Source organism: Lepidothrix coronata, unplaced genomic scaffold (assembly GCF_001604755.1).
Source record: "Lepidothrix coronata isolate B3197 unplaced genomic scaffold, Lepidothrix_coronata-1.0 Scaffold17, whole genome shotgun sequence".
Lineage (NCBI taxonomy): Eukaryota > Metazoa > Chordata > Aves > Passeriformes > Pipridae > Lepidothrix > Lepidothrix coronata.
Genome location: NW_016690197.1, coordinates 8,585,396 through 8,609,902, shown reverse-complemented (window position 1 = coordinate 8,609,902; position 24,507 = coordinate 8,585,396). Strand labels below are relative to the sequence as shown.

The following is a 24,507-nucleotide window of genomic DNA, read 5'->3' as shown; positions in this document are numbered from 1 at the left end:
AAAAAGCAAATCTTGGGTTTGATAAAGCAGCTTTTTCAAGTCCTGGTGAAATGCCGCAGCTTAAAAAAAAAAAATCAACAACAGAAAAAAATAGAAAAAATGGCGTGTTACCAATTAATCTATCATTTCATGGTTCGAGTCCTGCAGACCCTCGAAGCAGCAGCTGCAGCTGACCTGCCCTAGAAGGCCACGACAAGGTGCAGTGTAAGGAAAATTGTGTAAAATCTCTTGGGAATATCCAAAATCTTGGGTAGGCGTGAGCTCCTAGCACAGAGCAGAGCTTGTATGAAGGGAGGGTAGATGGCAACACGCTTGAAAGGCACGAGATGATGACGTGACACGCCAACCAAGAATTTTAAGCTGATTGCTGCTGCCTATTCATGTGAAAAATAGAGAGGGTTTTTTTTGCAGACACTGAACTCTAAACCCGAAAGGGGGACTGAGATGGGGGTGGGGGGCAGCTGAAAGCAAATGGGGGAGAGAGGAAATCACTGTATCTGAAATGGATTTCAAGCCGGATTCTCAGCATCATGTTCTATTATTTCTGACAGCGACACAGCAAGCCATGCAGTCAGAACGGTCAGAGCCATTATTTATCCCAACCTCATTTAATAATCATCCAGCAGTGAATAGATTAGAGCAGAGAGTTTGGAAACAGGGATTGGCAGCATGAAAAGAATAGGAAATACCTTCTGTGGCTTTTTATGTGGCGCTTTATAAAGCTTCTCCATTTTTTCTAAATCTGCCTCTAACTCAGTCTGGTAGAGGTAGAGGTCTTTTTCTAGATCAGTCTGGTTAAAGAAGGAGAAGAAGAATGGGAAAATAATGCTTAGGGTTAGGGGAAACCAAAGGAATGTTAATTTTGAAAAAAAAAGCGAGCCTTTTTAATTGAAAAAAGATGAAGGTGGTATGAACAATACACAGAAATTCACTAGCAATTAATCATGTTTCAATCATTACAGAGGAAATAGTTTTAAGCACTTAACATTCAAATTAAGAGATGCACAGGCCTGCTAGAATCTATTTCTACAAACCATAAAGTTATAAAACCCACCTGTAAGAAAAAAAAAAGATACTGTAACAATATGCATTATGCTGTTAGTATAATTATCATTGCAAGTCAAGATAGCAAAACCACCACTCTAAATTACAGCTGATTATGATTTAAGAATTGTTTATTAAATCAATTTACTAGCTACTTAATTGTTAGGCTAATGAGCTCAAGCCCAATTAAAAAAAATCACTCACAAGCACACAAAACCCAAGCAATGTTACAAAAAAAGAAAACCAAACGAAAAACCACATACACACATACATACACGCTGGATGCTGTAGTGCATGAGACACAATTACCTTTCTATCCTCTCTAGTAAGGATAGAGCAATCTCCAGGAGTATAATCCCAAATCTTTTTTGGAGGCTGATGGAAAGCAGAGGAAGGAAATGAGGAAATGAAGATAAGGAAAGACATCACAGAGAATATGGAAACTGGATTAGAACAGAGGGGGAATACAATAGGGGATTTGCATCAACACTGAAAAGAAATTATAAAAAAACAACAAATCACAACAGAGAAAGAGAGAGAGAAAGACGGATAAATCTGCTATAGCACAAATATCAAGAAATCATGGGGGGCAAAAGGGAACATACATGCAGTCTGGGAGGGGCTGTTTTCAGTAGTATGGGAGGAAATTTTTATTTTTGCAGGCTGCTCTACAGATTTTTGGACTCTCCAAGGGAGCCCACAGCTGTTCGTTAAAGCATTCTTAACATAAAACCAAAACAAAATGGGGAAAAAAACACATAGTCATAAAAAGCATTTGTTTTGCTCATTCTTCTTTCAAAAGGAAAGGATAATACAAGGGCCTTTGATAAAGAAAAGGGAAAATCTTTCCCACCTGCATCAGACTATGAATACATACCATGTGACCAAATGGCTGATTTTCCAGTGGTGGCATTGTGGGGCAATGAGAATGCAGATTTGTTATTTTGTATTTCACTGGTTTGGGGGTTGGTTTGTGGTGATTTTTGGTGGAGAGAGTGGCACACATGAAAGTTTGGGAACTAGTTATTTAAAATTCATCTTACAGGTGAAGGTGCCAATTTCAAAATAGGATTTTCCTATTTGAATGCTCATGCAAATATCAGGTAGGATTATTCAAAGTGAAAGACCTTTGTCTTGACACTCCTATCCAAATAATGCCAAGATAGCATCCTCATTTCACCAGATATGCACCTCTCACTGATATGCTCAAAGAGACTTTGTTCTTATAATGTGAAAAATCTTTGAAAAGCCCAGATACTAGTGAATATCAGTTGAAACTCTCAGCTGAGAGGCTTAGCCACTAGCTGGTCACAAAAATCTGGCCCTCCCATGACTGGAGTGAGCAAAGCTACAGAAAGCATGCTCTTTTGGCTGTGATAATGAAGCTCAGAGAGGCCTTTGCTAGCTATAAAAGTCTGAGATGGCATCCTGAATTCAAGTGCCTGATGCCAAAAAACTATTTACAGAGTACGACATTCAGGAGCTGGCATAGTTCTTGGGGAGCATGGCTGCACGGCTGTGGAGCTGGAGCAAGCTGACATGGGATATCATTTCAAGGCAAGTTGTAAGAAAGCAGCACTTAACAACAGTGCCTTGAGCAAGGCAGAGAACCTGTCACTAGAACAGATGCTCAGGACGGATTGCTGGTGTAGCCTGAGATGCCCTCTTCGGAAATAAGGCCAAGGCTGCTTGACTAAAAGTACAAATCCACACTTCTAAAGAACAGGTATACCCCCACACCTAGAAAGAACCAAGGGCACAAATGCTCTCCTTTCTTTGACACATTTTCAATTAACTCATGCTAAATCAAAGGAGAACAGAGATGACAAGCCTCCACTTGTTGCAAAAGCATATAGCTATTAATTACGTGAGCAAAGATAAGTGGGTTTCTTCTCACTGTGGAAATCTTAAACCATGGCAACTTGTAAAGGGTTAAATCCTTATACTGACAACACTTAAAAGCCTCAGTGAGGTGAGATTTATCTGACTTCTACCACCTAAAAATTAGGGGGTCTCATCTCCAGCATTGCTGTAGTTCCTTCTTTAGCTTAGGATGGAAGGTCCATAGCTATAAAATATAGTTTTCTGTGAAAGAATGTACTACCCAACCACTGTACATGTTTGCTTCTCAGCAAAAATTACACTATATTTCTATGACATGATTGGAGTGAGCACTCAACTCCAGGCAGCTACATTCTGTGCAGAGGAACTTTGACACTTCTGTCAGAACAAAGACTAGATTTAAAGAAAACCTGCTCTCTGGTGTTCATGTGCAGTTGCCTCTGAAGACAGTACTGAACCTTAAAACATATTTCTGTTTTGTTGTACATGCAGGGAAATCTCAGCAGCACTCAAAAACAGAGTGTATGGGAATTTGACAACTGACCTCAAGGACGAAGGAGAAGCAACAACCAACCACTATGCTCCAATACATGTGAGAGGCTGATATTGACCCCCTGGTGCAGTAAGAGTAGCTTATTAAACAGTATTTAGTAACAAATGTAATAGTGTTTAATCAGTAAGAACCAGGCCATAAAATGCTTTAAAGTCGTATTTTTTGCAGTAGCCATGACCACTGATGTGTTCCCTCCATCAAAATGTCCTTTGTCCCACTGAATAATTAAGTTTTGGTTCATCCTTTTCCAGAGGGGAAATCAAGGCTTTTTTTTTTTCCCCTCTCTCCACACAGATCAACACAGGTCCATTTGAAAAGAAAGCACACTGTTCTCAGACTCCTTTGGTTTCAGGGAATGGCAAGGGCTATTCAACACAAGCTGATGCCCTCTATTTAGGCAATGGGCAGCTACATGCATAGGGAAATGATCAGGAAAAAAAAGTGTTGTGATCTGTTTATGGATAGTTGGAAATTACTGACTTACAGTTTACAAGCCAGGGATAGGAATAAATGATTCTCCTTGACTTAAAGCTACCTCTCAGCTATCCTAGATCTTGTTAGGCAGAGGGAGAACAGAGGTTTTGAATAATGAGAATAGGATATTATTTCTAACATTAACAACAAAAATGCAGTTTGAACTATGGTGTGTGAGAAAACATTGCCTTGTTGATACATGGTGCTGGAAGGTGGGAAATGTTTGCAAATGGCCTCAAAATCCTAAAAGTGGCCACAGAACAGCTGCTTTACATTAGTACCAGGATGATGTTACGTACAATCACATCTTTATATGAGTAAGACAGCTGCTTCGGGTTTAGGGCCTAGCAAAGAGATGTGACAATCATTAAAAAAAAAAAAAAGTCAGGTTGACTTCATTGGTTATTGCAACTATCAAACTTACCGGTTTCCCAAACTCCAATTCCGAAAAGAATTTATACCAAGGTTCATTCTTTAAATCTATCTCTTCTGGGCTTATATCCCGAGTCTAAAGGAGTTGGTGATAGGGGAATGGAAGAGAGAGAAGGATAACATTATGCAAAGAATACACAGAAAGGGACTGTTAGAGATGCAGATCCTATGGTTTCCATTCTGAAATGTAGATATTTAGCCTTATAATTTGGCATTTCTATAGCACCTCTCTCATAAAGGCCATGAATTTCTTTGCAAACATCAGTTAAGCCTAATAGCATCATTGTGAGCAACATGAATATGAATGAATTGCATTTTACAGATCAGGAGACCCACACAGAGAGAGATTATGCAGCTTGCCCAGAGTCACAGGAAGACTCAATGGAAGAGCAGGGAGTCAAGGAGTCCTACTGTCAGACACTTTCATCAAGTCCAAAGCTGCATGTACTTTAATTTTTTTTTAAATTGTCGTTTGATTAAAAAAAGAGAGATTTAGTGAGACCTGAATCAGATACTGCATCTTTAACAGCACATGAATATGTGAGAAACCCTGTTCTATACACTGCAAACAGAGTGGAAGGTGGTTTTCTAAATCAAATGAGACACAAGTCAGAGAGAGCGCATCCTGAAAGATCTCTGAAGGGATGGATAGAGCGACAATATTACATGTTTCCTCACAAATAAATGTTAAAGTATCAGACAAAATTACAGTGAAGGAAAACCAGACAAGACAGAAAACAGTACAGCTGAAAAGGAAATTCCCTTTCGTTCATACAATCTGTTTTAATGAAACAAAAAAAGTTGAAATAGTTGTAGCTGTTTAAAAACACTACTAGTAAGGTAAGAGAATAAAAGTCCATTGCTGAGGCTTATGAAATGCCACTCCCCAAAAGATATCTAGCTAATTCTTGCATTTCAGTACATCTTAGTACATTAGTCTTAGACATAATGGATCTCGGTGCATTAAAAATATAAACACATTATGTCTGATTTGCTAGTGTGATCCCAAGTACTCCATCACAATGAGCAATGAGCCACACAGAGGCACCATGTGCCCCATGGAAATTGTTCTGTGATGGTGTTACTGAGGCAGCTGACAACAGTGCTGGACTTAGACGTCCCAGACTCTGACACAGCTATTAGCATCACAAAAAAGGCTCTGGGACAAGAGCTCAGGATTGATGCTGAATGAGAGGCAATGCTTCAATCTGTAAGATAAACAGTTACATCATGTTTGATGCCTGATGGCCTGGAGAATCATTTGGCTATTTCTTAAAGGCAGAATAGAATCAATGCCTCCATTTTTTATTTACTGCACTTCAACTAAAAGCACTCATCTTCTTATATAACTGCCTTTACATTAAAACAAAGTGCACTGATGTCAACAGGAGGCTCTTCGTTGATCAGAAATAGTTTTTGGGTTGGGATTCTGATAATCACAGCTAGGAGATTACTAGGAGATATCCACAAATCTCCTGCACCCTTCTTGAAAGATCTAGTCACTAACCACTGCTGTTATATTTAATGAGACTGATGGAGACTGTGAAGACCTTCTTTCTTCTGCGATCTACGGCTTTAAATTAAAGCTCATAAAAAAACATTGGAAGTAACACAGCTATCACATTCATCTTGGTTTTGACGAGCTCTGTATGTACAACTTTTCTCAATTATGCTGATGATGGTCCTGCTTGTGGTTTATAGACTCTGACTCCACAGTTCAATTAAGTGTCTGATGAAGTCTGAACATGTAAACAGTGCCACTGGTGATGACAGACCTTTTGCAAATGCTTAAGTACACAGATGAAGCCAGCCTTTTGCCACAAGTTTTAATCTTGTCTGTTTACCGTGAGACAAAATTGCCGCTTAAGTCAGCAGAAATCTTGTTCCAGGATGGACTGCAGGAATGGAGTTGTCATACCATGTTCAAACCACTCCTCACTGGCACTTCTCTAATGGGCTGAGGCAATGCCCAATAGTATCAAGAGGGAGTCATCCACCGCCCCTTTGAATAGGCACTAGGATCATGCTCCCATAAGGAGCAACTTTGTTGAAGTCAATGAAGGGACACAGGTGTGAAAAGAAGTTGGTTGCAGGATCTTCAAAAAGTGATGGACCTCGACTGCACTTGGAAGGAAAAAAGAAAACCCACCAAAATACTAAGGAGAAATGTCAGGTCCCAGATTAGATTTGATTCTTACATTTCTATTGATTTATATTGCTATTCATTCTTATGTAAAATCCTTGGCAGGTTTTCCAGGAGCATTCCTTTACCTACTTCATGCATAGATCAGTGCCTGAGCTGTTAAGGCACAAAGTCCAGTTTACATTTTGAATCTCACATGCAATTAGCACTTCTAATTGAATCCTTCAAATTAATGTCTATATAGAACTATATCTTTATGTACAAAACTTGCTATACACGACTAACATCATGCAGTATTTTCCAGCACTTACAGTGTCACACTTGCACCACTGATGGACATCTTAAATGATCTGTGGTGATTTACACAGGATTGGCTGATGAGGTTAGCATTACCTCTCTGCCCTGTTCTTTGTCAAGTGTTCTCAGCCAAGGCTTCAGGAAGAGACTTTTTTATGTCCCCTAGCTGTCACAATTCACAGCATTGCTTACTAATTTCATACTCAAATTGGTAACAGCTTGCTTAATACTCTAGGTTACCTTCTGGCATAGTTGGGGAGCCAGCTCCCTTTCAATCCTGCCACCCCTGCCACAGAAGTGGTGAGATCCATCTGATGAAGAAAGCACCCCAGGGGAGATGGCCATGTCCTAATGCACCTCAGAGGCATCCACTGAGGCACATTACAGGCATTCTAAAAACTAGATCAGTGTTTAAAGCATCAGAGGAACAAAGAAACTGAACCTGCCTGCTTTGTTGCATAATGCCTTCAACCTTCCTGCATCAACTAATGCTGTGCCCTAGAAAAAGTACAGCTGGCAAAACAGCTGCTGAACAGGTCACAGTGTCAAACACGGATTAAAAACTAGGGTTAGTGATCCATATTTAACACGGAAAACAACACGTCCAAAAGGAAAGAAACCTCTCAATCCCCCTGGATTTCGCTCTATAGAGAACAAAAATGTTAGGAAGTTATGCAGAACAGTTTTCAAAATCTATCACACGAGCACTGCAATGTAAGCATAAGGAATCCCATCCGAATAGAACCAGACAAGCATTTGGAGAGTATTTCATAATCGCAGGGTAAAGCCACAAACTAGGATAAATCAAACATTACCATCTTTTCATTGTTCAGAACGGAGGACTTTCCCGGCTGATAGTCATAAATGCTCCTGGGTTCTGCACGATATTTTCTGGTGTCCACCTTCTTGTCTGGAGGTTCCCAGTCCGTCCTGAGAAAAAAGATCAATTAACCCAAAATTCTGTGGTTTCTATGGAGACAAACACTTCATTTTGACAGACACTTTTCTCCATTAATTATGGTTTAATCAGGGTACATTTTTAATCTTGAAAAGGAGTCTGTTGCAAGAGGAACAGTTCAGATAGGGCTCCAGACATATATTTTTTTATCTATAGCAAGCAGAGTTTGATACAGCTCAGCTGCTGAAACCATTGGAGCAGAGGGGGATTATTCCAAGTACTTTCAATAAACTTGCAGATTTCCAAATCTTTCCTCATCAGAAATAGCTTAATGATGGGCTTCAACTAAGCTCAAAAATATGAACAGAGCAGAACTCAAATTAAATCTCTTTTGATAAACTTCTTCATTTTAGCCACATTACTGATTACCTGACTACCACTGCTCTGGATTCTGGGAGCACTCTGGAGTCCAAGAGGAAGTCTCTTCTAGAGACATGAATGAATTCTCTCAGACTGGCATATCTAAAGATGACTAAGAACAGTCCACTGACTACCCAAACCACTAAAATTTTGTGCAGTGTCTACACTGGCATAGTTCAGACAATAATAGTTACAAAGCATTCAGGGTCCACATCCTACAATGTCCAGCTGTTCTGAAAATTAATATACTCAAACACCTCATGCAGAAAAACAAATGCCCCCACAAAACCCCAGAAATCAGGCCATTTAAGATGGTAAACTAATTTTGATTTTGCTCCTGACATGTTCTCTTTGATGGGCAATGTGTATGTGGATTCATCTTACCTATCATTCACCAAACAAAAGGGAGGCATCTAACCAAAACCACTGCTCCACATTTCCTCTCCCTTACCCTACTGATTTGGTTAGGATAGGAACAAACCACTGAGTTTCAGAGCCCAAACTCTCTCCACTGGCTGATGAGAGACAGAGACAACCAATTTAATTTTTTTTCTTTCTAAAGTAAGGCAAGATGACAGCCAAAATGACTGGCTTACAAACACTGTACTAATTTCAACAAGGTTGATTTTTGCTATCCAGAATAACTTGATTGCTTAAGATTCCAACCCCAGAAAAAATTCTCCCTACTGAAATACTCATTTGCCACTAGGTAATAGGAAGCACTAATTATTGTAATCCTTTCACTTGCAAGAGTTTTCTCAGAGGACAGACACTATGCCTTGAATTCCTGTGTCAGGAAGACATGTTCTATCAGTAAATTTTGTCTCCTGATCTGGTGACCTGAGATGCTCACTAAATTAGCAATCTCAAATTACAGCATTGCTCATTTGCAGCAAGGCAGCAAGTGAAAAACATTAAAAGCCTGTGGAAGTTCATGAAAGAGTAAGGCACAGTTCAAGAGCTGAGAAAATTCAACAGGACATAAAATATACATTGCTCATTCCGCTTTCCCTTCATTTGGTAAGTGCATTCATTACTGTTACAGAAAGGTATAAAACACATGGTAATAAACAAAGCAAAAAAGTCATCCTGAAAGATCATAAATGACACTGCTAACTAGAACCTACTTCCAGTAAAGTTCATGTGAGTGGAACCTCTCAAAGATGAAAAATGTAACAAAGTTTTTATCAAGGTTTAATGTAAATCCAAATTTTGCTTCTCTGCAATTATGTCTACTTGCTTATATTCTGAAGTGACTTTATAATATCACACTGAGTCAAGAGTTTCCACTGTACCTATGTGGTAGGCACTGTACAGGCATGACACCCAAGGAAACACTCCTCATCCAGGCAGGAGACTATGCAACAAACTGTGTGATATCTGATAAAAAAGACAGATGGAATGCAGGACTGGGCTATGACAATGAAGGAGTTCACTGCTGCCTAGTAGAAGACTCGGGATAAAAACTATATATCCAATTTCTCAAAAAAGTTTAACTGCAGTAGTGGACCTAAAGCTTCCACTTTTGTCCCCTTCCCATTCACAGCTTTCAGATATTCTTCCAGTATGTATTCATATGTATCTCAGTTCAGGTCACCTTTCTGGGCTTGATTTCAGTGATGAAGTACGGTTTGGCAGTGGCAAAGTGGCAGACCTCTTTACAACCATCTCTGAATCAATATTGTCCATCTCACTCTTGGATCGGGGAACTGAAAGCTGGGTTCTGCCTGCATGATAAGTCAGAAATAGGAATATTGGTGAATTGGATAGGAGGCAAATAAATACATACTTTACATGCCCTTTCTGTTTGACAGATTAAACAAGACATGTGAATTACTTACTGTCCTCGGAATAGGAATAACGAGGAGAGTATGAATCAGAATCTTCATCTGAAAGACAAAAGCATTTTGCACATGAGCTGAAAAAGCCCCAAAGAAGAAGCACCAAAGACCCTTTCATTTTCCCTACTAATACATTCACCATAATTTGAGTGATATGCCTAATACTTACCACGGGGAAAGGATCCTAAAAAATAAAATCCCAATGAGGTTTAAATTGCATTTAAATATAATTCCTAGATTAAATATAAATATTAACATACTACTTACACTAATACTTTTCTCCAGGCTCTCTAAGCACTTTAGAATCTAAACAATCTCTTTTTATCACAAAACTCCTGTACATCATGGGTTGTACACTTTATTAAAAGCTAAAATGAGATCCACTTTATTAAAAGCTGAAAGATAAATAGAGGATCTAAAAGCCACAGTATATGATTAAAATAACTTATTAGGTGCTAGACATAGGAATAGAGCTGAGGATTCCTGCTCCCAATTATATATGATAATTGCTGGGACACCTTTCTTGTATTAACTTGCATACCAAGTTGAAGCATGGTCACTGACTCAGATGATCTTCTAGGCACAGATGATGTTTCTGGTACAAGACACACACATAAACCTGGGCCAAGTGACAGTTCTTGTTCTGAAGAGCTTATAAAAGCAAAGAGGTATAGAATGTGTATAGAGATATTAACACAGTTCTAAAAGAGCTAGGAATGACATCAGTGTAACGGAGTGGTGTGGTCTGGCCCCCAAGCTGAACAACTTTCTCTTTTTGATAGTGACAGTGCTACACTGCATCAACACAGTAATGTCTTTTCCAGGACACAGCTGCTACCTTGGGCCATGGAACCACACAATGCCTTATTCAAAGATAACATGGTACAGTAGTGCACAATGCAGATGTGCCCAAAAAGAAGGGAGGGTGGCCGCATCACCACCCTCTACTCTACAGATGATGGTCAGAGAAGACTGACTTGATAAAAAACCTAGTGGTATCCTTCCACCATCTTAAACAGGCTTTGGAATGAATCCTCTGTGAATTCCAGGTAGTAGCGGGGGAGTTGCAATCAGTCCTGAAAACTGGACCCATAGGTCCCTTTCTCTGCAGATGAGGATTAAAACTTGCAAGGATGTGTGTATGAGAGACATGTACAGGACTTCCAAGGCAAAATGCATGAAAGTACAACGCAAGGACTACTCTACTCTCACTGGTGTAGCCTCACCTTGAGTACTGTGTGCGGTTTTGGGCACCACAATATAACAAAGACATTAAGCTATTAAGAGAATATCCAAAGGAAGGCAACAAAGATGGTAAAGGGCCTTGAGGGGAAACCTTATGAGGAGTGGCTGATGTCACTTGGCTTGTTCAGCCTGGAGAAGACCATACCTGAGGTCATAGACCTCATCGCAGTCTATTGCTTCCTCACAAGAGGAGGTGGAAAGGCAGGCACTGATCTCTTCACTCTGGTGACCAGTGACATAACCCAAGGGAATGGTCTGAAGTTGTGTCAGGGGAGGTTTAGGTAAGATACCAGAAAAAGGTTCTTCACCCAGAGGGTGGCTGGGCACTGGAACAGGCTCCCCAGGGCAGTGCTCCCAGCTCCAAGCCTGACAGAGTTCAATGCTCTCAGGCACACGGTGTGATTACTGGGCTGTACTGTGCAGGGATTAGAGTTGGACTGAATGATACTTGTGAGTCCCTTCCAACTCAGAATATTCTGTGATTCTGTGACTGTAAAGAGAGCTGTGAGCAAAAGTATTAGTAATATCCCTGCGAAGAAACCACTAGTGTGACAGAGATAAAAAGACCAAAAAAAAAAAATCGGTGATGGTAGAATGAGGTAGATAAAAGAACATTCTAAGAAAGTGTTACGTGAATTTAGTGCTGTCAATCAACAGATTGAAACAATTTCCAAATTTTCTATCAAGGAGAATATCAATCAGCTGCTAAAGCCAATCTCATCTGCTGGAAAAACAATCTGGCTAACACAGCTGACCTGAAATTGCACTCAAGCTTTAATCAGGCCTTTCAGGGAGGCTCGGGGAAGTCTTAACTTTAGCCACTCTTCTTTAGTTCTCTTGGTGAATTAATCAGAAGGTTTAAGTTCCAAAAAGATAGTTATTGACTCTGGTGTGCTTATCATAACTTTCAGGCTTAAAAAATAGAAAAGGTCAATTTTCTGGCCAATTCCTGTATTTTAAATCTTAATGACAGAAAACAAATATTTATATTATACTGAACTGTTGACAAAATTGACTGGTATTCTTATATATAAGTTTGTTTTATTCAGATAGCAAAATACTTGGTAAATCACAAAACTCTCAGTCCCTACCAATACAGATGAACAAATGTCTAATACTATCTTCACAACCATTCATTCACCTCTAATAATCCTACTTAGTGCTGGTGATCAATAAAAAATAATTTGATTTACTTACTTGAAGAGAAATATCAATATTTATTGTAGCTCATCATTTAAACAAAAAAAATACAATAAAAAATTCACTTCAGATAATTGCTATTTTCCAATTTTTATTATTCTAATATCTACAATAATAAGGAGAACAGGTATGTTTTGTCTCTGAGTATCTTATCAAGAAGAATGTTTACATTTCTTTCCTTTTGACAGCAAGAAATACTGAAACACAGAAATCTGGAATGACTTGATAACATTAAAAAGTAAATCAGAATTAAGCATTAAAACAACATCTCCTGTCTCTCAAAGCTTCATTCTATCTGTGGGACCCTCCTTAATGGAGCAGGGTATCAACAGTTTGTCATTTTAAAATCTGATTCCTTTAAAGAGAAGAGGCTGTTCCTTGCAGAACCTAGAGAATCTGCAGGGTTGGGTTTCTAGAGACTCTAAATATACTTTAGAGAGGAGCCCAAATCTTGATATTTCTAGGAGATCCTATGCATCAGTCCAATCTGACTCTAATTGTATGAAATTGAGGCTCCCACCCACACTCCAAATAATCTACATCATCATATATTCCTTACCAAGGAAAGAATCCAAGCAAATATTAGAGAAATGTTTCTCAATGTATTGAGAATAAAAAATAGTGTTAGGTCCAATAAAGTTTCAACTACCTAAACAGCAAATAACTTTCATATGCACATTTGTAAGTGCACAGGAGACATTTACGGGAAATCAGACTCTTAATATATTACCATAGTAGGTTTTGCAAACTATGTTAGTTCAGGCAAGTAAAATAAATTTTCAAACCTCATTATGAACAAGGACATTTTCTCTGTAAAACTCCTTTATCCATTAATAACTGAAACTGTTTCTCTCTCATCCATACCCACATAACATTCTGCTAATAGAAAATAACTTACACTGCATTATGATTTGCAAGGCGGGACTCTTCACCTAATAGGTTTCACCAAGAAATTATCAAGTATCTTAGATACCTGTATTACACTTTGTCCAGGTTCATTTTAACAGTGTAATGCACCTTACATCTCCTTGTCTTCTTTGAGCATCTCAGCTCGTATTATATGCTTTCTTCTTACACAATCCCCACCAGATGTTTAATATGAACATTGAATGAAATGGTTGATTAACAGTCTCACCAGGGTTGGCTTGAGGCACAGGCTAAGTAGGCAAGTTCCTACATTGCAGGATCTAAAGTGTCACCAAAGCACCAAGTCAACAAGGCTGTCACCAACAACTTTCCCAATCAGGAAATGTTTGTACGCCCAATGTGTGCAGCAGATTCCATTGTTTCTCATATATAAGTATTTTGCACAGTTACATGATTAACACTGCAGCAGATGCTATTTCCTCATCCCTGAAATACGACTGCAAAGGATTCTGATTTGAATATGAAGTTAAAAGGAATCTGCTGAGCACACAAAGAGATAAAGACAGTGTTATTTCAAGCTGCGAGATGTGCTGATGAGACCTTCAAACTCTGTCCTTGCCTAGATATGCCAAGTGCACCTAAGGCCAGCCCTGAACCTATGTTACCAAGTTATATCTATTTTAAAAGACTATACTGAGGGACCGATCCAAAAGCCACTGAAGCAAGCAGCCTTTTGACCAATAGGCTTCAGTGACATTCTGGATCTGGCCCTAACACTGTTAATATTAAAAACCAGAAGCAAATAGTTAGCGAAATTTATTGATCTGAAAGGAGGGGAGAGAAATCTCAGTTAAACATCTTTATATGTAAGTCAGCAATCTAGACATGTTAAATAATCACCGCACGCACAGCTGATAAGCGCATAAAACCAAGCAAACCCCAAGTCTGTAGCATTAGTCAAATACCAGTTACAAAGCCAGAGGAGCACTGCAAAGCCAAAAGGGCATCATACAGTCAAGGCATCGCTTAGAGTGCAGCAAATCATTATGAGGCAGCACAACGCTCAGCAACTAGAAAAAACTCGGGGAAGAAAATAAATGGATAAGGCAGCATTTGTGCAGAAAAATATATATGGACCTTTTTGATTACCTTCAGAGATAGGACTAGGAGTAGACGCAGGAAACTGGTATGTAGGAGAATAAGGATTGTCTTCTGCAGCAGAGAAAAGCAGTGGATTTTGAGACTATCCACAATGAAGTGGAGGTCCTGCTTCATCCCCCAATTTCCTATCACTATATGATTTTATTGCCTACTTTAATAACACTAGTGTAGTTGGCATCATACTTTAAAAAAAGATTAATGGATTAGCAAAGATTTAGTTACTTTATGCATCACATAAGAAGATATACTGGGCATAACTGAATTTCCAGCCAGTGTAATGTAACACGTGGGTAACAGAAAGCTAGAACCTGAATCTAGTTACTATTAGGGTGCTATAGTACAGTTAACTCAAAGCACAAGACAACAGATACTCTGACTAAACTTCTGGTACCTTCAGTTTTTTGCTGGATTTCAGGAAGTTCAGGAAATATGTAGGTAGGGCAATAAGGGTTTTCTTCAGGAGTGTCTAAGGAGAGGAACATGATTTGCAAAAAAGAACAAAGAGGACAGATTTAAAGGGGAAAAAGGGCAAGACAAGAATCCATTCAAGCTGACTGCAGAACAGGCCCTCTCATGCTGATCTTCTAGCATGACACAACCTAGAATGCCTCTTTGCTCACTGCTGCCTTGCATGTCTGGGCCTTGTGAGAGATCCTGAAAGCCAAGGGAACTGAACCCATTCTCCTCCATCTGAGCACGGGCTCTGGCTGAGCTGAAGAACCTCTGTTAGGAGCAGTAGGATTAGGAAACTGTTCAACTCCTCCTCATTCCATCCAATATAACACAGCATTTAATTATGCATAAAGCTCATCATGACAGCACCTGCAGCACCAAATACAGCTCCAGTTTTGCATGCTCTACATTTTATTATATAAGCACAGATATGAACTGCATTTGCCTGCACATCAGGCTGTTCAGAGGGTTCTGTTTGCAAATGCTATTGCAGCCATTTCTCACATAGAAGAAAAATCTGAATGTATCAGCAGTCGGGCACAGAAGTGCAAGGTGGGAATCTCCTGAAGTGCACCACCACAAAGTCTGCAAGTTCTCACCACAATTCCAGGTTTTGAAAGGAAAAAGCTTAAGGTTTTGAAAAAGCAGAGTTCAGATTCTGAACTCATAAAAAAATCAATGGAAACCTTTCCATTAGTTTCAGTGAACCTCAAATCACTTTGTAGTGCAGATACTAAAGCTTTACAGTGTAAAAAGTTTTCTCTTATGCACAGAGGAGTTTCAGGGATAACCTACTGTCCTTTAAAAGTGTGTGGGATAGGGTTGTCTGCTAAAACAGGAGTTCAGGGATCTATTTTCTAAATTATGGAATTATTATCATCTTTCTGGTCTCAAATAGTACACTTGATTTCATGAGGGCACTACAGTTCACGTTTCAGAACAACTCAGACCTTTCTTTGGACTTCACTGTTCTCTCACCTTTGACTTCAGAGATTTTAAATACATTAGTTGAGTTTTGTGGTGCAGAGCAAACACTAGTTAACATAAAATGCTTTTATTTAACATCCAGTACAATTTTTCACATGAATGAAACAAAATGTCATCAAGGTAGTCTTTAAAAGTAAATAAAAAACATCTGTGCTACAGTACCTCTGTTTAGCTTGTGGATCTGTTTGAACATTGTCTTGTACCAGTCCTTCGATCTGTCTGTATTCTATTGGAAAAATAAAAATAAATCATCACAACAATGATTTCTACCAGTCTTTCAAAGTTGTTACAAATATTCCAGAAATGAAAAAGGTTTACGCTCTGCTATGTGAAGGCTATATGATGTTAATACTCTGAAATATGAGTGATTTCCCTCAAGATACACAATCTCATACGTAACAAAGCTATAGGTTTCACTCAAGTTACTAATAAAGTACAAACTTTGCAGAGGCAGGTTGTAACTTCTATAGAACCGCAGATTGTGTAGAAGGTTTTGCATATTAATCTGATTTGACATCTAAAATTAGACACCTTGCCTATTTTAGTTATACATACCAATTTCCTAAGTATTCAATGGACAGTTAGAAACATTTAGTGTTCAATTCACTCCACATAACAGTCATAAGAACAGGTTAATAGTTCTTTTCATAATTTCCCCTGAACACTGAAAGAACCTAAAAACATTGTACAGAAGAGATATCTGCCTTTAAGATGGCTAAAATGAGACAAAACTCTCCTTCAGCTGATAGCTGTGAAAGAAACAGAGGAGCAGAAGACAGTATTTTCAAATATTATGAGAAGAAATATTAATTTTTAATTTTCTTTCCCCCTGAGGCAGCTGAAACAGGCCATTGATAGCAAATGGAATCATTCATCATAAAATACATTGAAACTAGAATTCTATCTTCCCTTACATCTCTGCATCTTTAGTGAATTCCCTCGTCCTAAGGTAGGCAGAATCGAGCCCAAGTTTTATCCATCAACTGCATGCTCAGTGTTGTCTTACCCTCAGTGGAATCCCAATATCATCAACGGAGGTATCAGCCATGTGGTGAGGGCTCTTGATAGTGCTTCTCTTTTCCTCCATTGACCTCTTCTCACTTGGCACTGTCTCCTGAACCAGCTTGTCCCGTGTGAGTGCTGAATCAACTTTATCAGAAACTAATCTGTCTGGCACTGAATCTGGAAATGACAATGGGGGATTCTTATCTCATCCCAGCATTTCACCGCATCACCATATTCTGCTCTTTTAAGGCAAAAATCCCAGCAAGTAGTTGATGAGACAGACTGTGTCACTGCTAACTGTGGTTAGAAGCTGAATTGAAGGAAATCTCCCAGGAAACTGTCTGATGCCAGCAAAAGCAGGCTTGCATCTCTCAGGTAGTTACTGTCACACATTTCACAACAGTCTCAGCTGTCACATAAAACAAGGGAAAATTTTATTTTTAAGGAGTGTTTGAGAGTTGGGGTTTTGTGTCCCTTTGACTAATTAGCAACTCTTCAATCTCATTCTTCATCAAAAAGCACCAGCAATAAGAGTCTCCTGGACATCTTTATTCTGCTGGTGTTCTCAATCTAAAGGAGCATCCTATGTGGCAGTGGGGCACTACTTTTTAACAGCTTGCACTCACCTGCCTGACAATCCCATTTGTTAGTCAGTATATGATGTTTCCAATTAATTTCTGTGCATGCATGCACACATATGACATATGATTGCACATAAGTCTGCAAAAAGATGGAGGGAAATAGTAACTAACTGCTTCAGACCACTTCCAAAACTGGAATTCGGACTTGCTTCCAAACTGGAATTCCTTGACGCTGTCCAACTGACACTCAGAGGTAGCAGCAGGCACCACCACTGGCCAAGGAATGTAGGGACTTCAGGTTGCTCTGAAGCTCTACTATGCCCTGGAGAGCTGCAGCTCAGGAACTCAGGCTCAGTCAAGAATTTTTTCTATGTGGATTTCTTAAGAGGAAATATCTGTAATTTTACAGTCTGTCTCATCAAGACTTTGCCAAATCCTATCATTTTTACGTCACTGCATGCATTGAAGAGAGAGAGAGAGATGTTTATTCACATGCACATCACCATACTGCCCAAAGCCATTAAATGTGCAGAAATCTGAAAGGGACAGATATCAGAGGAAAGGCTCATGCATAGCAGTGCATTGATCTGTTGGTACCTTGAGCAAACACAATTCTGCAATTCAGTACTGAAGGATTTGCATTTAAAAGGTTGGTTTGAAATTACCATCAACCTTTAAATTTTCCTCCTCTTTAAGATAAAAACAAAACAATAATGTTTATATGTTTATGTAAAATAGTAACGTTTATAAATGTTCAAAATGGGGCAAAGCATCTATTAAATCCTTGGTTGGCATTTTCATCCTTTTCCCCCTCCCTGTGAATGTGTGTGCAGTCTTCTATGTCTCTGGTGTACAGAATTCTCCATTTTATAGGACATATTTGGGACTCTACTCAGCCTGTAGGAATTGCACACGAAAAGAGCAACACCTGTTGCATGAGTCTTTGAAGACAGAGGAACAAAAGCAGACATCTTTCATCAAAGATTTCCTACAATATCCTACAACTTGGAGAATAATGGCTAAATGTCACCCTAACTTACTTGCCACGGTGCTCCAATAATTTCAAGAGAGTTTATGAAGATATATACCAGGCTTGGAGGTATTTAAAAATCAGAGCCAAATCTGGTGCCTAATCACCCAAATAACCAGATCGCACCAGTCAGCACACTCCACAGCACCTGAGCCACCCTTTTGCAACAGCAGCAGCAACATGTGGTGTTGCACAGCAAGAGAGTTTGACTGCTGTGACCAACAGGACATAAAACTCAGGGAAGAGGTGGCAGTCAGCAGCTTTGTGTGGTTGTCTGGTACACTGAGAGCAGATGCAGACCCAGCTGTACCACAAAGTACAATCCTCCAGACTGAGGATCTTTCAGGCTATAACAAACTGCTCTATGGCTATCTGTAGTTCAGAAAACAAAGGAGGTCCTGATAATGAAGGGAAACACCTTGCAAAGGGTCAAACAAACAGGAGACCCCTGTTCTGACTTGCAGACAAGCATTAAACTCTCAGCCGAGTGGTGTCTGATGAGACAACAGCTACACCAAGGAAAGGAGCTGAGAGAAACCACTGTAAGCTGTTATGGAGCCTGTCACCTCAGAAGGGTAGCAGCACAGAGGAGGGACAGTCTGGGGGTGCAGCTGAAGGAACCTAGTGTATGAAGTCCAACCAGGTCAGCAACTGCCTCATGGGCAGATTCTGTCCTAGTGGGACAGGCTTTGTTAGTCCAGGGCCCACATGGGAGAGTAGGAGCATGCAGTATTGGTTCTCTTGGGTTTCTACTGTGATACTTCAAGTGCTTAGGCACTCTCCAGGACTTTCTTCTCTCTAACCTCTCAATTTACCCCACCATGGCCACAACCAAAGAATGATAATACAGCATAATGCGCTGTTCCTATAACACCCACTGCAGACTGAGCTACTTCTAGTTGGGGTGTGGAAAGGAAAAGATGACCATGAAAACGACTTGCTCATCTTTCAAGGAGAGACTCTCACACCTGTGCAGAGAGGGGTAGCAGCACACATGCATACGTGTATACTACAAATTTACCATATATTTCTTGACATCTGGCACAAATACTTCTGCTCCTGGAGTCCTGTAAACACTGATTTTTATTTATCTTCCTCTCCCCTCACTGTGCATGAGACTAACTGTACGGGATGTGTAGAGAAACATGAGAATATGCTCCCAAGGGAATAAAACTAAAGGCTCAAAAGGCAGCCGCAAAAGTCAACTAGGACAATCAAACCATTTGTAAATCTTTTGACTTAGGAGGGGCAGATGAGTAATTTAGTGTTTTGGTATATTCCTTTGCAGTTCTGGGGCAGTGTGTTTGCTAAAGGTACTCCACAAGCTACCAGCAGCAGCTTTGCTCCAGCAGAGGCAGCCATTGGGGAGTAGCAGACCTTTCACATCATACCTGCCAGGCTACTAAGCCTTTTTTGCTGTTCTGTGGTAAAGGGAGAAACAAAACAAAAAGAAATACAGAACAAATGGGTGAGACGTAAACAGCAAGTGCTCTGGTGCTGCATTTCTGACAGGCAAGAAATACGCTGTAGACAGAATGGCAGCAGCTGCTGGAGAGAATCTGTTTTCAAATACCCTGCCAAAGTGACAGCCTACTGTCCCTTCTCCACACAGCAGCCTCGTGGAATAATATAAATCTCATGATGCAGTGACCGATACATTTGCAAAGAGCACTTTTATTTAAATTTTCATTTTTTTGTAACATCAGAGAATGAAAATGTTGGACAGAGGATAATTCGAAAAACAGTAAAAATTCACGGAGTCGAACAACTTGACAACTAACTCTGTTACCATTAGCATGAAGAACATTTTGAAATAATACTGCTGTAGCATTTCAAAGGGATATAGGAAAGGAACAAGTCATTGTTGGTGCTTGCTGAGTCTCATCCCATACCACTGAGCACAGATCCAGTGATTTGTGCACAGACACAACTTGAAGGTTTCGATTCTCAGAATGGTCCCCTAAGTTAGGGGCCTCTCATTAATGAGTTTCCAGTGGGACATTTGTGGTATCTTTCAGCATGTCTGACCACCCTAAAGTTGATGCTTTCTAAAAGGATGCCCATTTATCTGGCCCAAATCACAGCTTGGAATAAAACCACGAATTCTTAGCACTCCACTCTGCTTTTTCTACTCCCTAGCAATTAATCATTTTATTTATTTTATTTATTAGTAAAAAGATTTCAAAACTTTAATATATTAAACACAACTGTTATATATTCATGATAAACCATGCCATGCAATGCTTGCCCAGGAAACAACTGTGCTTTGGGGTGGCATGTAACACTTGCCAAGTAAGTCTGCAGCACGTCACAAATCTCCAGGTATACAGTGTTTGTAAGCAGAACCCACACCTTCACTAGACATTTGTACTAAGTGGATCATCGCAGCAAGGGAACGGAGATATTTTTCCTCTGTGCAGATCCCTTGTCAATACCTATGAACTCTGTTCTTTAACCCTAGCCTTCGGCCCTGCTAATCACTGATGGCAAGCTGCTCCTGTGCATTATGTTCATCTGAGAGCTGCCAAGGAAACAAACCCCAATGTGTGCTGGGTAGAAGGAAGGGTTAGCAATCTGAACCAAAGAGTAGGTCGGAACCCCCTGCTGCAGGGTTCACTGGTCTAAGCAGGCCATCAGCAAAAGGCTGCTGTATTATAAGAACACACAAGTGAGAAATGGCAGGATGCCCATCTGATTACTTGAGAGAAAAAATGCAAGTGAGAACAGTCTCAGCTTCAGTCAACACCTTCACTGAGGAGAACTATGTTGACTCACTAAACTCTTCTGACAAGAACACGTGGTTAAAAAAAGTCAGCCCTATCTCTTTTCCACAGGGAGAGAATACCACGAATTAATACACTTCTCATGAAAAAAATACTTTTTATGCAAAGAGGAGATTTTTTTTCACTTGTATATCTGTGTAGGAAAGCGAACTGCTCATGGATAGAAGCAGAAGGAGCAGGAGGTGTCTGCTACTTCACTATCCCACCTGACCAGAGCCAGATTGTAGCCCAGGCACACACCAACTAACTGAGGCTTTCACCCTTGATCTTGTGTTCTGGGACTGTAAGCAAAGGCCAAAAACTTGTTGGCTTCTCAGAGAAAGGGTCAAGCAGAGGGATTAAACTGCTCACAACAGTGAAAGAATGATTACACATGCCTTCAGAGTTCCTCCAGAGGAGGGAGCACTGGAGGAGAGTAAGACTTGAAAACAGTAAAAAACAGGGAAAATGAAATAAGTATTTGAGAACATGTTGAGTGCAAAATAAAGGTGTCAAAAAGAATATTTATCCAGACACCAAACAGATTTAAAGGGAAAAAATTCTTACCTTGGTGCTAGAAATGAACAAGAAGATCTGAAATGACTTGTTTATAAGCATGAATTTTATTCACTTGATATTATTGAAATCCAGGAGGAAAAAATTCTCAGATCTGTCATCACAACTTACTGAGTAAGACCAAGCAGACAAGAAAGGACACAGTGTACTATCTGTGTTTCAAATTCCTAAGTCTCTGATAGCTCAAAGTCAAAAGATTTTACATGCAGATTAACAAACTAGTAAATAAAGCACGAAATACTAAAAAGTAATAGTAATAAGCAGGTGATATCTGCTATAACAGTCACTTCAGAGAATAAGAGAACTAGCTGCTTAAAAAACAATCAATAATCCACTGAGGAGAAAGAAAGCCACATTATCCATCTGGAAGACTAACTAAACTAGAAACTGGAAATCTCAGACTGCCAGCATTAAAACGACCTTGAAATTTCTAATTCAGAGGGTATTTCAGAGCACACAAGAAGAATTTATATTAAACATCATCTTGACAGGAAGGAATTATTTTCAGCACAAAACATAATTAACCATTAAGGGGAAGGTAAAACATAACCTAGTAACAATTTGTTATATGCCATGAGACCAAACTAATCTTGAATAGATAAGGTTCATAAAGGTGAAACTAAATATGAATCACATCAGCCAGGACAGCAATTCAATAGATAACTAAGATCTGAGAATCACTTAAAAACAGTAAGTTAGCAGAAAGAAATCTTAATGCTTATGCTGGCATAAAGCCTAGATAGGAATGGAAGCATAAGAAACTGTAGGAAATCCTTAATACGAAAAGAAGGAAAACTAGGGAAATGTACACCTGTAAGTAGGTACAAAATGAAAGAAAATTAAAACGGAAGTAAAAGCATTAACAGAATGTCTCAGACTCAAAAATGGAGTTTGAGGCACATGAAGAATAAACAGAAATCTAGCAATGATCTTGTTCTTTTACCAAATAGGCAGTGTGGAACTTTTAATAAGAGGGTAGAAAAGATGACAGATCTGATTACTATTTCCATTCTGCACTTCAAAAAAAAAAGAAGGGAAAAAAAAAAGTATTATGTCCTACTGCCTGATGAAGAAATATTTTCCACTTCAACAGTAACTAAGGACTCTGCTAAATGACAACAACTGAGGTCAGATGAAAATCAGCACATTGATATAAACCGAAGTTAAGAATTTTAGAGCAGTTTTCTGCTCTAAAGAGAGCAGCTATGGAGATTGCAGCTCACTGGACCATTCACATTCAAACTCAGTATGTCTTGGAATGCAAAGGAAACTCCACAGGACAAGGAAGAAAGCAAATGTTGTGACAATCTTTGAAAAACATTAGTTTGATGGCTGGGACATCTGTCAAGTCGACATAAATATTAATATTTTATACGAGAATTTCTAATAAATACACAGTATGACACAGAATGTCAGTCAATACAACTGTATGACTTAAATGCCTTGTCAAACCAGTTCAACATGGTTCTTGGAACTTACAAGTTTGACTAATACAGATTGAAAAATGGGCATTAGAATTATATACTTCACAGACCCGATCAATTTGCTCATCAGGCCATGATCTATATCACACAAAAACATGATGAGAGAAGGCTCTTCAATCAGGATACAGTATCATGACTACTAATGGTCAAAAGCAATATTCAGACAGGACAAATCGTTAACTGTGAAGGTAATTAGCAAACAGAACCATTTCACATCAGCTCTCTCAGAGCCAGTGTGTGTGTATCATCATGTTATATAAATTTATCTCTCATGCTCCTAAAGTCTAAATGCCCCAAATTTAATGCAAAGAAAAAAAAAATTACCAAAAGCATATCCCACCCCAAGAAAGTCAACAAAAACGCTTTCAGATATAAAAAGGCGGCCTCAAATAAGGTTTTCTCCTCTTGAAGCAGTTGAGGAATCCAGGCACCCTCATTCAGAAACACATAAGTAAAGCTGCTTCAGATGCTAGCAAAAAAAGGAAGAGATAACCCACTCATTACCCCTATAAGGGGCTGGGCTACAGTGAGGACACTATCTTGAGGATCAAAGACTGAAAACTGTTTTAAAAGGGCACTGAAAATACCCCATGAGGGATTGCAAAGGAGCTGTAATTAGAATGACTACAGTATGAGAAGTGCAGGCCTTGACCTTATTTTCTGATTTTATTTTTTTCTTTGCAAAAGGTAAGCCACAGCACTGTAGATTCCTGGAGTTTCCCAAGTCCACTAAAAATCAAGGCAAATTGGACTGCATCTGTGTGGCCTGTTATAAGCTACTGTCTTTAGTGATGCACAATTAACTGGGAGGCTGGGGTAATGCCAGCCACCAGGAGAACTAGAAAGGACAAGCAAAGTTTCCCTCTAATGTCAGAGGTAAAGAGATGGAACTATTCACTCAGATAGAGCTGCTGTAAGAAAGGCTTTGACTGCTGAGCATGGGAGTTCTCAAACAAGGTTGTTTTGCTCACATGCAAATCCAGAGCTCAAGGACTAGTGCAGTATGAGTTTGAGTTGACCCAGTTATGGGTAGAGGAACAAATTGCCCAGTTCAAACCTGTGAGACAGCAGATTATTTACTACTGGGCAAATTTTGCTGCAAATTCAGAGGTCAAATCTCTCCCACAATAACAGAAAATATAGCTGTATCACCTTTTCAAGTGAGGGAGAAACTACTCCAAGCTACCTTGTTTCTACTGACAGATATACAGG

At 39.4% G+C, this 24,507-nt stretch overlaps 1 protein-coding gene across 18 annotated transcripts in view; it reads right to left on the bottom strand.

Annotated features, from left to right (window-relative positions):
• The window catches only part of SORBS1 (sorbin and SH3 domain containing 1), a 238,672-nt gene that overhangs the window by 28,963 nt on the left and 185,202 nt on the right, over positions 1 to 24,507 (bottom strand). For 14 of the 18 annotated variants that reach the window (XM_017806938.1, XM_017806937.1, XM_017806939.1 and 11 more), the window contains 11 exons: positions 19,865 to 19,894; positions 16,864 to 17,039; positions 16,020 to 16,083; positions 14,809 to 14,883; positions 14,406 to 14,468; positions 9,945 to 9,992; positions 9,701 to 9,830; positions 7,601 to 7,715; positions 4,338 to 4,421; positions 1,354 to 1,419; positions 690 to 791 (listed from right to left, as the gene is read on the bottom strand). In XM_017806938.1, the coding sequence (XP_017662427.1) occupies positions 690 to 791; positions 1,354 to 1,419; positions 4,338 to 4,421; positions 7,601 to 7,715; positions 9,701 to 9,830; positions 9,945 to 9,992; positions 14,406 to 14,468; positions 14,809 to 14,883; positions 16,020 to 16,083; positions 16,864 to 17,039; positions 19,865 to 19,894 (953 nt within the window). The remainder of the gene's footprint in view (positions 1 to 689; positions 792 to 1,353; positions 1,420 to 4,337; positions 4,422 to 7,600; positions 7,716 to 9,700; positions 9,831 to 9,944; positions 9,993 to 14,405; positions 14,469 to 14,808; positions 14,884 to 16,019; positions 16,084 to 16,863; positions 17,040 to 19,864; positions 19,895 to 24,507) is intronic. The other 4 variants (XM_017806951.1, XM_017806954.1, XM_017806955.1 and 1 more) reach the window with 2 other exon arrangements.